Below are 14,438 nucleotides of genomic sequence, written 5' to 3'. Positions count from 1 at the left end.
TCTCGTTCTTGTTCTTCCCTCCTCAAAGCAGCTTCGCGTTCTTGTTCTTCTCTTCGTATGGCAGCAGCTCGTTCTTGTTGTTCGAGGGCTTCCCTTTGCTGCTCACGTTCAATCTTGGCCAGCTCTAGTTTGAGTTTCAGCGTTGCCAAATCAGTTTTATCTGCAATATAGTAAGTTTCATGAGTTTCAGAGTCTATCTTACCTTGCTCTAAATAGTAATCCAGCAACAGGTTGTGTAGGTCATTTTTGTTGGCTTGGTAGGGAACTTCTAGTTGATACTCATGTGCAAGAGTTTGTAGTTCAGTCCTCTTGGCACGACTTAAAGTCCCTATTTCACCTGCTGGATTTGCACGGAAAGCTTGGAGACGAAACATGGTGAAATTAGCAAATAAAGGTACACGAATGTTCAATAATGAAATGTCAGAAACAGGACAACGTGGCAACTGGCACCTATCCTGTGTGATCTTTAACAATTAACGTTAAGTGAAAGATATTAAATGATTAAATTAAATCAAGGGCGCAGGAAATCTTGTACCCGGTACTCATGTAAGAGAATAAGGGCAAGAAAATCCTACTAACAAATGAAACAAAGTTTCGAAAACAAATGAAACAGTTAAATGCTTCAAAAGTAAAATTGGTAGTCCAAGGATGTAGGCATACCTTGCCAAGTCTCTATAGGACATAAAGCAAGTTTTTCCCACTGAATTTAATATGATACTTACAGAATTAGCGAACTTTTGTGCTCTGAAAAAATAAGCTAATTCCCTACCGTTGTATGTATCATCATCTCTGACTGACGTGTAGGGGTGCGAGGTGTCAACTGGTGACGAGAACTGCTGCTGAGGTCCCAATTCAGCAACTAAAGTTCGAGCTAGAGGAACTATGGCCCTCTTTGTCCTCCTACAGTCAGATTGCAGAAGATTGGGTACTCTTGACCCGGGGCAGACCACAGTACCAGGGTACCAATATGATGATCTGTCAGAATGAGAAATATTCAAGGGACATAGATGGTAAATACGAGTAATAACATGGAGGGAGAGATGACCAATTAAGAGTATGACTGAGGCCTACAGTCACCACGTAATCCAAAGTTGTCTCACCTTCACTATATGTTACTCTCGTAATGCACAATACACCGCACCTTATAAAAAATGAAATTGAATGAAAAATAGTAAAGCTACGTTAACAAAGTTAAATACGCTTACCATAAATTACCACTTGGCACCAGTACCTGAGTGAAGCTCCCGGACAGGCCCCCATATAACTTGTGACGGTAACGCGTTGGTGTTCGGCTGTTTAAGGCTAGGGGTATGGCCTCGTCACATAGTTATAAAAAAAAATAGAAAAAACTGGAACTTCGTCTGTGGTAAGGTAAGGAGAAGACACACAAAACACAAGTAAACTTTAACAATGAAATTTTAATTACGTTAAATAAATCAAAACATGAAAATAATGCACAAACAAATTCTTATAATAAAATCAATCAATCAAAATAATAAGAATAATTAAATGACACAATGAAAAGTTACGTTAAGGCAAAATAACAAGAAGTGCAACACAAAGGTAAGTGGGAGGTGCTGGAATATTGGCTTAAAGCCACCACCTCTCTCAGTACACGCTAACGTCTAGCTGGGAGGAGTGCTGGCTACGAAAGCACTGAACATTCTGAGGACTGATGTTGGGGCGACCCCAGACATCAGGTAGTATTGGGGGGGGCGAGGCAGGTGCAGCCAGACCGGCGACCAATCAGCGGAGCCGTAGCGATCAACGGGTAGTTTGGTGGTTGGAGTTCGAACAGGTGGCTGGCTGCATACGTTTCTGCTCACCCTGGCAAGCCTTGCTGGTGTTGTTGTCGTTGTTGGACATTTCTTCCATAGTCTTTTTATATAATTGTGAAGACGTAATTATGGAGGGAAGAGCAGGCTCAATCTCTTGAAGGAGATTATCGTCACAATATATATTCACCACCACCATAAATAAATATATAACAGTTGCACACGGGGGTTATTACTACACGATTATGTATAAGCTTGTCTTCCTCCTAAGACACAGGATGCTCCACGGTGCACACTTTGGGTAGCCCTGGTTCCTTCTTCTGTGGCCCACGATGAATCCTCTATGATTCTATTGGCGAATCTACCCTGGCCACAGGCCAGCCAAATCACAGTCCCACTGGGTGCTCCGGCATGGAGGCCTTCAACCACAATCCAGCCTGTAGCTGGCAGGTCCCGATTAGCTCTGCTGTATAGGCCACTCCACGACCGATACTAGGGTTGCGAGCCCTAGGCAGGAGCCTCGTGTGATCCCACTGATCACTCTCCTCACTAAGCACCACAGTGGCTAGTCTCTTCCACCAGCCAGCCCCGGATAAGACGATTCCCAACACTGCCACGTCACAGGCAGGCTAATACTCTCAACAGAGTTCGTCCGGGGGTGACTCACAGCTTCTTCAGCAGACTCGTGAAGAGACCTCGGCTGCCTTGGGTAGTCTGATCCATCGTCCAATACAGCAGTCCCAGGTCGACTCTGCAATCAGATACGTCATTAGTACTGGGGATACTACATGGGGCCACTAGGAAACATCACTTACTAGCTTAGACAGAAACGTCCACCTATTTGCTCCATACATGGCGTTCACTGTCTAAACGCCACCTCACCAGAGGTCAGCAGCGGCTACGTTATGAGCTGATTAAGACGGGAATCCAGCACCTGTGGCCGGTATATCCCGTCCTCACTAGATGGCGTTGTCCATTTGGAGGGGGTTTCAGGAGCGGACTCACAGATGGCGTTGTCGTCACTGCTCCGTGCTCCGTCGCTGGACTCGGGTCCGTAACACCCAGCTACCTGTTGCCCAGGTACCTGTTACCCAGGTACCTGTTGCCCAGGTTCCTGTTGCCCAGGTTCCTGTTGCCCAGGTTCCTGTTGCCCAGGTACCTGTTGCCCAGGTTCCTGTTGCCCAGGTACCTGTTGCCCAGGTTCCTGTTGCCCAGGTTCCTGTTGCCCAGGTTCCTGTTGCCCAGGTACCTGTTGCCCAGGTTCCTGTTGCCCAGGTTCCTGTTGCCCAGGTACCTGTTGCCCAGGTTCCTGTTGCCCAGGTACCTGTTGCCCAGGTTCCTGTTGCCCAGGTACCTGTTGCCCAGGTTCCTGTTGCCCAGGTTCCTGTTGCCCAGGTTCCTGTTGCCCAGGTTCCTGTTGCCCAGGTACCTGTTGCCCAGGTTCCTGTTGCCCAGGTTCCTGTTGCCCAGGTACCTGTTGCCCAGGTACCTGTTGCCCAGGTTCCTGTTGCCCAGGTACCTGTTGCCCAGGTTCCTGTTGCCCAGGTTCCTGTTGCCCAGGTACCTGTTGCCCAGGTTCCTGTTGCCCAGGTTCCTGTTGCCCAGGTTCCTGTTGCCCAGGTTCCTGTTGCCCAGGTACCTGTTGCCCAGGTACCTGTTGCCCAGGTTCCTGTTGCCCAGGTACCTTGTTCTGCAACAGTCAGCAACACTGAGCACAGGACCCAACACCATACATGCAACAGTCAGCAACACTGAGCACAGGACCCAACACCATACATGCAACAGTCAGCAACACTGAGCACAGGACCCAACACCATACATGCAACAGTCAGCAACACTGATCACAGGACCCAACACCATACATGCAACAGTCAGCAACACTGATCACAGGACCCAACACCATACATGCAACAGTCAGCAACACTGATCACAGGACCCAACACCATACATGCAACAGTCAGCAACACTGATCACAGGACCCAACACCATACATGCAACAGTCAGCAACACTGATCACAGGACCCAACACCATACATGCAACAGTCAGCAACACTGATCACAGGACCCAACACCATACATGCAACAGTCAGCAACACTGAGCACAGGACCCAACACCATACATGCAACAGTCAGCAACACTGATCACAGGACCCAGCACCATACATGCAACAGTCGGCAACACTGATCACAGGACCCAACACCATACATGCAACAGTCAGCAACACTGATCACAGGACCCAACACCATACATGCAACAGTCAGCAACACAATAACTCTCCCAGCACCAGTGTTGCCGTGGTGTATATTATAGTATCACAAATCTGTTAAGACTGAGCTGATCATCCAGGCTGTGATTCATGCGTCAGAGTGCGTGGTGTTGCGTGTAACAGCCTGGTTGATCCAACGTCAGCCGGGTGACCAGGTCAGAAACAGGCCGCAGGGAAGTATTGATCCTCTGAACCACAACTAGGAATAGCCTATCTTCTTCCTCTTTTCATGAGGTATCTATTCGGATTATTTTTTTAACCGAAGTCTTAACTAATATTCCGCCCCATACTGCCTCCTGACAAGTCTTGGAGGTTATCATGAGGTTATCTTGATGTTATCTTGAGGTTATCTTGAGATGATTTCAGGACTTAGCGTCCCCGCGGTCCGGTCATCCACCAGGCCTCCTTTTTGTTACACACCCCCAGGAAGTAGCCCGTAGCAGCTGTCTAACTCCCAGGTACCTATTTACTGCTAGGTAACAGGAGCATCAGTGTGAAATAAACTCTGCCCATTTGTTTCCGCCTCCATCGGGGATAGAACCCGGAATTTTAGGACTACGAATCCCGATCGTTGTCCACTCAGCCGTCAGCCCCCCCTGGAGACGACATTTTTTGCCTATTTACCTGTAAAACATAAATTGTTGTGTAAATTAGTCTCTCGCCATCATTAAGGACGCCAGGGTGAATAAAAAACTTATTTACAATTCCTCTGTTATAATATATATATATATAGGATATAACTTCACGCTTACAAATTCAGAAGGGCAACTACTCGTGCCATAACAGTTTAGTGAATCAGTGAGTGGGACAATGGAGTCCGGAAGGTATTGATGATAACATCAATTATGCTACACCCAAGCGCCTCCAACTGAGGAGAGTCTTTAACGTATATTGGGCGAGGTGTATACATGCACGAGATAGCGGGTCCCCAGTCTGATAACCATCAGTCAATAACAAAGGACAAGAATCTTACCATTCATGAAAACTTGACTCAGATTCCTGAACTTTTTTAAAATGACTGGTATTATTAATGTTGAATTTACAAAGTTCATATTATAAATATGATAGCATACATATTGATATCATAAATATTGATATCAATAATATATCTGTTACGGCCACTATGGGTCGCAACCGGGTTCTTTGCTGGAGGAACCAAAGTACTAGTATCCGACCCCATGTTGGTAGTGGCTTTCAAGGAGCGAGCTTGGTAATGCAAGTAAAATAACATGGGGGTAGTTGAAAAGAATACGACACTTCATTAATTATCAATATATTCACATATAATCACTTTCCAATCACCTTATATAGAATCATAAAGGAAGTATTACTACACTGATATATACACATGTGTCACTCTCATAGGACACTAAGCGCTCCTCGATGCTCATGAAATGCAGCCTTGTCAACTTCCGTTTTTCCTCAACACACAGTACCGTCCTCAACCAGTACTGGGAAACACCAACGAGTCTACCCTAGCCACGGGCCAGCCTATCTAACAGTCTCACTAGGTGCTCCTTGTGAACGCCCACAATCACTCTCCAGCCTGGTGCTGGCAGAGAACATCAGCCCCGCGCTGCTGGGCCTCTTCACGAACAAATACAGGTGTAGCGAACCTCTGGCAGGAGCTTCTTGCAACTAGCTAGTTACACTCCTCCGTAGCACCTCACTGTCGGTCGTCTCTTCCTCTAGCCAGTCCCGGGATACGCCGAATTCTGCCACTGCCACTTCACAGGCAGACAGTAGAACACTACACAGTTCCTCTTCGGCGGCGGCTCACTGCTCACGTAAAGCAGAATGGAGTAGAGAGATAATAGGCTGCCCTGGGTAGACTGACTGTCCTTGTGCCACTGCAGCCCTACGTCGCCTCAGAGGTCAGCTACAGCGACTCTTCGGGCTGACCAGGGAAGGAATCTAGCGTCTCTTGCAGGTATCATACCGCCACCACCAGATGGCGTCGTCCATTTTCTGGGGGTTTCGGGAGCAGACTCACAGATGGCACTGACGTCGCTGCTCCCTGTTCCGATGATGGAATCGAGTTCGTAACAATATCATATATATTGATATCAATAATATGATATCATAAATATTGATATCATAAATATTGATATCATATATATTGATATCATAAATATTGATATCATAAATATGATATCATATAAATTGATATCATAAATAATTTAAAAATATCTTCATAATATTAGTGAAAGTTTAGACGCAGCGACATATTGCACGGAGGACACACTGGCGACCAGTCAAGCCAGTTAGTAACACAACAAATATTTGGAACGAGGAAAAAGAAGGATCCTAATGCAGTGTTTAAGAGACCGAAGATAATTCCATTACCTTCATAATATCCAAGACAAATGACTGCAGTCAAATCACTTGTTTACATTATTATTTTGTAATTGGTAGAGGAAGCAGCGACAGAAAGTTGTGTAATATATAATGCAGTATCAGGTCCCCCAATTATTGCAATATTGAGCTCGCTAGCACCTGCAATACGACCAATGCAGGTGTTGTAGAGAGGTAATCAACACTGACAACTCACCTTACACTCATCAACTAACAATACAGCTAGTGAATAGAATATACAATCATCAAAGTCGAAGAATATACAATCTACTAGAATCTGAAGAACTTACAATCATGAAGGCTTTTCGAACACAGTAAAAGAACATGAAAAAAGACCTAGCAGTACAGTCTCCCGTTTTCTAAACACTTGTCAAACTGTGTCAAAACTCTACAAGTTTCAGAGGGCCTCACGGCTGAGTGGACAGCGCTCCGGGTTCATCTCAATAAAACCATCAAGATTTACGACCAGGAACTTTATAGTCAAGTTCTCGTGACGGCAGTTTTGTGAGTGCTCGTTCGGGGCTCTGATTTGTGCTAGCAGAGTTGTGTGTGGTTGTAGGTTGTTGTTAGTTGTTGTGCCACAACCACTTCACAGAGCTGCGGTCACCATGGTGTTGTGACAGTACTGGGTGACTATGGTGTTGTGACAGTACTGGGTGACTATGGTGTTGTGACAGTACTTGGTGACTATGGTGTTGTGACAGTACTGGGTGACTATGGTGTTGTGACAGTACTGGGTGACTATGGTGTTGTGACAGTACTGGGTGACTATGGTGTTGTGACAGTACTGGGTGACTATGGTGTTGTGACAGTACTGGGTGACTATGGTGTTGTGACAGTACTGGGTGACTATGGTGTTGTGACAGTACTGGGTGACTATGGTGTTGTGACAGTACTGGGTGACTATGGTGTTGTGACAGTACTGGGTGACTATGGTGTTGTGACAGTACTGGGTGACTATGGTGTTGTGACAGTACTGGGTGACTATGGTGTTGTGACAGTACTGGGTGACTATGGTGTTGTGACAGTACTGGGTGACTATGGTGTTGTGACAGTACTGGGTGACTATGGTGTTGTGACAGTACTGGGTGACTATGGTGTTGTGACAGTATTGGCTGAAAGTACTGGGTGACTATGGTGTTGTGGCAGTACTGGGTGACAGTACTGGGTGACAGTACTGGGTGACAGTGCTGGGTGACTATGGAGTTGTAATAGTACTGGGTGACTATGATGTTGTGGCAGTACTGGGTGACTATGGTGTGGTGACAGTACTGGGTGACAGTACTGGGTGACAGTACTGGGTGACAGTGCTGGGTGACTATGGTGTTGTTACAGTGCTGGGTGACTATGGTGTTGTTACAGTACTGGGTGACTATGGTGTTGTGACAGAACTGGGTGACTATGGTGTTGTGACAGTACTGGGTGACTATGGTGTTGTGACAGTACTGGGTGACTATGGTGTTGTGATAGTACTGTGTGACTATGGTGTTGTGACAGTACTGGGTGACTATGGTGTTGTGACAGTACTGGATGACGGTACTGGGTAACTATGGTGTTGTGACAGAACTGGATGACAGTACTGGGTGACTATGATGTTGTGACAGTACTGGGTGACTATGGTGTTGTGACAGTACTGGGTGACTATGGTGTTGTGACAGTACTGGGTGACTATGGTGTTGTGACAGTACTGGGTGACTATGGTGTTGTGACAGTACTGGGTGACTATGGTGTTGTGACAGTACTGGGTGACTATGATGGTGTGACAGTACTGGGTGACTATGATGTTGTGACAGTACTGGGTGACTATGGTGTTGTGACAGTACTGGGTGACTATGGTGTTGTGACAGTACTGGGTGACTATGGTGTTGTGACAGTATTGGCTGACAGTACTGGGTGACTCTGGTGTTGTGACAGTACTGGGTGACAGTACTGGGTGACAGTACTGGGTGACAGTGCTGGGTGACTATGGAGTTGTAACAGTACTGGGTGACTATGATGTTGTGGCAGTACTGGGTGACTATGATGTTGTGGCAGTACTGGGTGACTATGATGTTGTGGCAGTACTGGGTGACAGTGCTGGGTGACTATGGTGTTGTTACAGTGCTGGGTGACTATGGTGTTGTTACAGTACTGGGTGACTATGGTGTTGTGACAGAACTGGGTGACTATGGTGTTGTGACAGTACTGGGTGACTATGGTGTTGTGACAGTACTGGGTGACTATGGTGTTGTGATAGTACTGGGTGACTATGTTGTTGTGACAGTACTGGGTGACTATGGTGTTGTGGCAGTACTGGGTGACTATGGTGTTGTGACAGTACTGGGTGACTATGATGTTGTGACAGTACTGGGTGACTGTGATGTTGTGACAGTACTGGGTGAATATGTTGTTGTGACAGTACTGGGTGACTATGGTGTTGTGACAGTACTGAGTGACTATGGTGTTGTGACAGTACTGGGTGACAGTACTGGGTGACTATGGTGTTGTGACAGTACTGGGTGACTATAGTGTTGTGACAGTACTGGGTGACTATGGTGTTGTGACAGTACTGGGTGACTATGGTGTTGTGACAGTACTGGGTGACTATGATGTTGTGACAGTACTGGGTGACTGTGATGTTGTGACAGTACTGGGTGACTATGGTGTTGTGACAGTACTGGGTGACTATGGTGTTGTGACAGTACTGGGTGACTATGATGTTGTGGCAGTACTGGGTGACTATGGTGTTGTGACAGTACTAGGTGACTATGATGTTGTGACAGTACAGGGTGACACAACTGGGTGACAGTACTGTGTGACTATGGTGTTGTGACAGTACTAGGTGACTATGATGTTGTGACAGTACTGGGTGACAGTACTGTGTGACTATGGTGTTGTGACAGTACTGGATGACAGTACTGGGTAACTATGGTGTTGTAACAGTACTGGGTGACTATGATGTTGTAACAGTACTGGGTGACTATGGTGTTGTGACAGTACTGGGTGACAGTACTGGGTGACTATGGTGTTGTAACAGTACTGGGTGACTATGATGTTGTAACAGTACTGGGTGACTATGGTGTTGTAACAGTACTGGGTGACTATGGTGTTGTGACAGTACTGGATGACAGTACTGGGTGACTATGGTGTTGTGACAGTACTGGGTGACAGTACTGGGTGACAGTACTGGGTGACTATGGTGTTGTAACAGTACTGGGTGACTATGGTGTTGTGACAGTACTGGGTGACTATGGTGTTGTGACAGTACTGGGTGACTATGGTGTTGTGACAGTACTGGGTGACTACGGTGTCGTGACAGTACTGGTTGACTATGGTGTTGTGACAGTACTGGGTGACTATGGTGTTGTGACAGTACTGGGTGACTATGATGTTGTGACAGTACTGGGTGACAGTACTGGGTGACTATGATGTTGTGACAGTACTGGGTGACTATGTGTTGTAACAGTACTGGGTGACAGTACTGGGTGACTATCGTGTTGTGACAGTACTGGGTAACTATGGTGTTGTGACAGTACTGGGTGACAATGGTGTTGTGACAGTACTGGGTGACTATGGTGTTGTGACAGTACTGGGTGACTATGGTGTTGTGACAGTACTGGGTGACTATGGTTTTGTGACAGTACTGGGTGACTATGGTGTTGTGACAGTACTAGGTGACTATGATGTTGTGACAGTACTGGGTGACTATGATGTTGTGACAGTACTGGGTGACTATGGTGTTGTGACAGTACTAGGTGACTATGATGTTGTGACAGTACTGGGTGACTATGATGTTGTGACAGTACTGGGTGACTATGGTGTTGTGACAGTACTGGGTGACTATGGTGTTGTGACAGTACTGGGTGACTATGGTGTTTTGACAGTACTGGGTGACTATGGTGTTGTGACAGTACTGGGTGACTATGGTGTTGTGACAGTACTGGGTGACTATGGTGTTGTGACAGTACTGGGTGACTATGGTGTTGTGACAGTACTGGGTGACTATGGTGTTGTGACAGTACTGGGTGACTATGGTGTTGTGACAGTACTGGGTGACAGTACTGGGTGACAGTACTGGGTGACAGTGCTGGGTGACTATGGAGTTGTAATAGTACTGGGTGACTATGATGTTGTGGCAGTACTGGGTGACTATGGTGTGGTGACAGTACTGGGTGACAGTACTGGGTGACAGTACTGGGTGACAGTGCTGGGTGACTATGGTGTTGTTACAGTGCTGGGTGACTATAATGTTGTTACAGTACTGGGTGACTATGGTGTTGTGACAGAACTGGGTGACTATGGTGTTGTGACAGTACTGGGTGACTATGGTGTTTTGACAGTACTGGGTGACTATGGTGTTGTGACAGTACTGGGTGACAGTACTGGGTGACAGTACTGGGTGACAGTGCTGGGTGACTATGGAGTTGTAATAGTACTGGGTGACTATGATGTTGTGGCAGTACTGGGTGACTATGGTGTGGTGACAGTACTGGGTGACAGTACTGGGTGACAGTACTGGGTGACAGTGCTGGGTGACTATGGTGTTGTTACAGTGCTGGGTGACTATGGTGTTGTTACAGTACTGGGTGACTATTGTGTTGTGACAGAACTGGGTGACTATGGTGTTGTGACAGTACTGGGTGACTATGGTGTTGTGACAGTACTGGGTGACTATGGTGTTGTGATAGTACTGTGTGACTATGGTGTTGTGACAGTACTGGGTGACTTTGGTGTTGTGACAGTACTGGATGACAGTACTGGGTAACTATGGTGTTGTGACAGTACTGGATGACAGTACTGGGTGACTATGATGTTGTAACAGTACTGGGTGACTATGGTGTTGTGACAGTACTGGGTGAAGATGGTGTTGTGACAGTACTGGGTGACTATGGTGTTGTGACAGTACTGGGTGACTATGGTGTTGTGACAGTACTGGGTGACTATGGTGTTGTAACAGTACTGGGTTACTATGATGGTGTGACAGTACTGGGTGACTATGATGTTGTGACAGTACTGGGTGACTATGGTGTTGTGAGAGTACTGGGTGACTATGGTGTTGTGACAGTACTGGGTGACTATAGTGTTGTGACAGTATTGGCTGACAGTACTGGGTGACTATGGTGTTGTGACAGTACTGGGTGACAGTACTGGGTGACAGTACTGGGTGACAGTGCTGGGTGACTATGGAGTTGTAACAGTACTGGGTGACTATGATGTTGTGGCAGTACTGGGTGACTATGATGTTGTGGCAGTACTGGGTGACTATGATGTTGTGACAGTACTGGGTGACTATGATGTTGTGGCAGTACTGGGTGACTATGGTGTGGTGACAGTACTGAGTGACAGTACTGGGTGACAGTACTGGGTGACAGTGCTGGGTGACTATGGTGTTGTTACAGTGCTGGGTGACTATGGTGTTGTTACAGTACTGGGTGACTATGGTGTTGTGACAGAACTGGGTGACTATGGTGTTGTGACAGTACTGGGTGACTATGGTGTTGTGACAGTACTGGGTGACTATGGTGTTGTGATAGTACTGTGTGACTATGGTGTTGTGACAGTACTGGGTGACTATGGTGTTGTGACAGTACTGGATGACGGTACTGGGTAACTATGGTGTTGTGACAGTACTGGATGACAGTACTGGGTGACTATGATGTTGTGACAGTACTGGGTGACTATGGTGTTGTGACAGTACTGGGTGACTATGGTGTTGTGACAGTACTGGGTGACTATGGTGTTGTGACAGTACTGGGTGACTATGGTGTTGTGACAGTACTGGGTGACTATGGTGTTGTGACAGTACTGGGTGACTATGATGGTGTGACAGTACTGGGTGACTATGATGTTGTGACAGTACTGGGTGACTATGGTGTTGTGACAGTACTGGGTGACTATGGTGTTGTGACAGTACTGGGTGACTATGGTGTTGTGACAGTATTGGCTGACAGTACTGGGTGACTCTGGTGTTGTGACAGTACTGGGTGACTCTGGTGTTGTGACAGTACTGGGTGACAGTACTGGGTGACAGTACTGGGTGACAGTGCTGGGTGACTATGGAGTTGTAACAGTACTGGGTGACTATGATGTTGTGGCAGTACTGGGTGACTATGATGTTGTGGCAGTACTGGGTGACTATGATGTTGTGGCAGTACTGGGTGACAGTGCTGGGTGACTATGGTGTTGTTACAGTGCTGGGTGACTATGGTGTTGTTACAGTACTGGGTGACTATGGTGTTGTGACAGAACTGGGTGACTATGGTGTTGTGACAGTACTGGGTGACTATGGTGTTGTGACAGTACTGGGTGACTATGGTGTTGTGATAGTACTGGGTGACTATGTTGTTGTGACAGTACTGGGTGACTATGGTGTTGTGACAGTACTGGGTGACTATGGTGTTGTGACAGTACTGGGTGACTATGATGTTGTGACAGTACTGGGTGACTGTGATGTTGTGACAGTACTGGGTGAATATGTTGTTGTGACAGTACTGGGTGACTATGGTGTTGTGACAGTACTGAGTGACTATGGTGTTGTGACAGTACTGGGTGACAGTACTGGGTTACTATGGTGTTGTGACAGTACTGGGTGACTATAGTGTTGTGACAGTACTGGGTGACTATGGTGTTGTGACAGTACTGGGTGACTATGGTGTTGTGACAGTACTGGGTGACTATGATGTTGTGACAGTACTGGGTGACTGTGATGTTGTGACAGTACTGGGTGACTATGGTGTTGTGACAGTACTGGGTGACTATGGTGTTGTGACAGTACTGGGTGACTATGATGTTGTGGCAGTACTGGGTGACTATGGTGTTGTGACAGTACTAGGTGACTATGATGTTGTGACAGTACAGGGTGACAGTACTGTGTGACTATGGTGTTGTGACAGTACTAGGTGACTATGATGTTGTGACAGTACTGGGTGACAGTACTGTGTGACTATGGTGTTGTGACAGTACTGGATGACAGTACTGGGTAACTATGGTGTTGTAACAGTACTGGGTGACTATGATGTTGTAACAGTACTGGGTGACTATGGTGTTGTGACAGTACTGGGTGACAGTACTGGGTTACTATGGTGTTGTAACAGTACTGGGTGACTATGATGTTGTAACAGTACTGGGTGACTATGGTGTTGTAACAGTACTGGGTGACTATGGTGTTGTGACAGTACTGGATGACAGTACTGGGTGACTATGGTGTTGTGACAGTACTGGGTGACAGTACTGGGTGACAGTACTGGGTGACTATGGTGTTGTAACAGTACTGGGTGACTATGGTGTTGTGACAGTACTGGGTGACTATGGTGTTGTGACAGTACTGGGTGACTACGGTGTCGTGACAGTACTGGTTGACTATGGTGTTGTGACAGTACTGGGTGACTATGGTGTTGTGACAGTACTGGGTGACTATGATGTTGTGACAGTACTGGGTGACAGTACTGGGTGACTATGATGTTGTGACAGTACTGGGTGACTATGGTGTTGTAACAGTACTGGGTGACAGTACTGGGTGACTATCGTGTTGTGACAGTACTGGGTAACTATGGTGTTGTGACAGTACTGGGTGACTATGGTGTTGTGACAGTACTGGGTGACTATGGTGTTGTGACAGTACTGGGTGACTATGGTTTTGTGACAGTACTGGGTGACTATGGTGTTGTGACAGTACTAGGTGACTATGATGTTGTGACAGTACTGGGTGACTATGATGTTGTGACAGTACTGGGTGACTATGGTGTTGTGACAGTACTGGGTGACTATGGTGTTGTGACAGTACTGGGTGACTATGATGGTGTGACAGTACTGGGTGACTATGATGTTGTGACAGTACTGGGTGACTATGGTGTTGTGACAGTACTGGGTGACTATGGTGTTGTGACAGTACTGGGTGACTATGGTGTTGTGACAGTATTGGCTGACAGTACTGGGTGACTCTGGTGTTGTGACAGTACTGGGTGACAGTACTGGGTGACAGTACTGGGTGACAGTGCTGGGTGACTATGGAGTTGTAACAGTACTGGGTGACTATGATGGTGTGACAGTACTGGGTGACTAT

General features: G+C 46.7%; 1 protein-coding gene across 1 annotated transcript in view; it reads right to left on the bottom strand.

The window, feature by feature from the left end:
* Positions 1-2,840: 2,840 nt before the first annotated feature.
* LOC138355050 (uncharacterized) overlaps positions 2,841-14,438 on the bottom strand; it is a 194,748-nt gene continuing 183,150 nt past the window's right edge. Inside the window, exon 2 of the mRNA XM_069309764.1 lies at positions 2,841-3,526. Within this exon, the coding sequence (XP_069165865.1) occupies positions 2,841-3,526 (686 nt within the window). The remainder of the gene's footprint in view (positions 3,527-14,438) is intronic.

Source organism: Procambarus clarkii, chromosome 65 (genome assembly GCF_040958095.1).
Source record: "Procambarus clarkii isolate CNS0578487 chromosome 65, FALCON_Pclarkii_2.0, whole genome shotgun sequence".
NCBI classification, from domain to species: domain Eukaryota; kingdom Metazoa; phylum Arthropoda; class Malacostraca; order Decapoda; family Cambaridae; genus Procambarus; species Procambarus clarkii.
The sequence above is the reverse complement of the archived record's forward strand: the minus strand, read 5'-3'. Positions and strand labels throughout refer to the sequence as shown.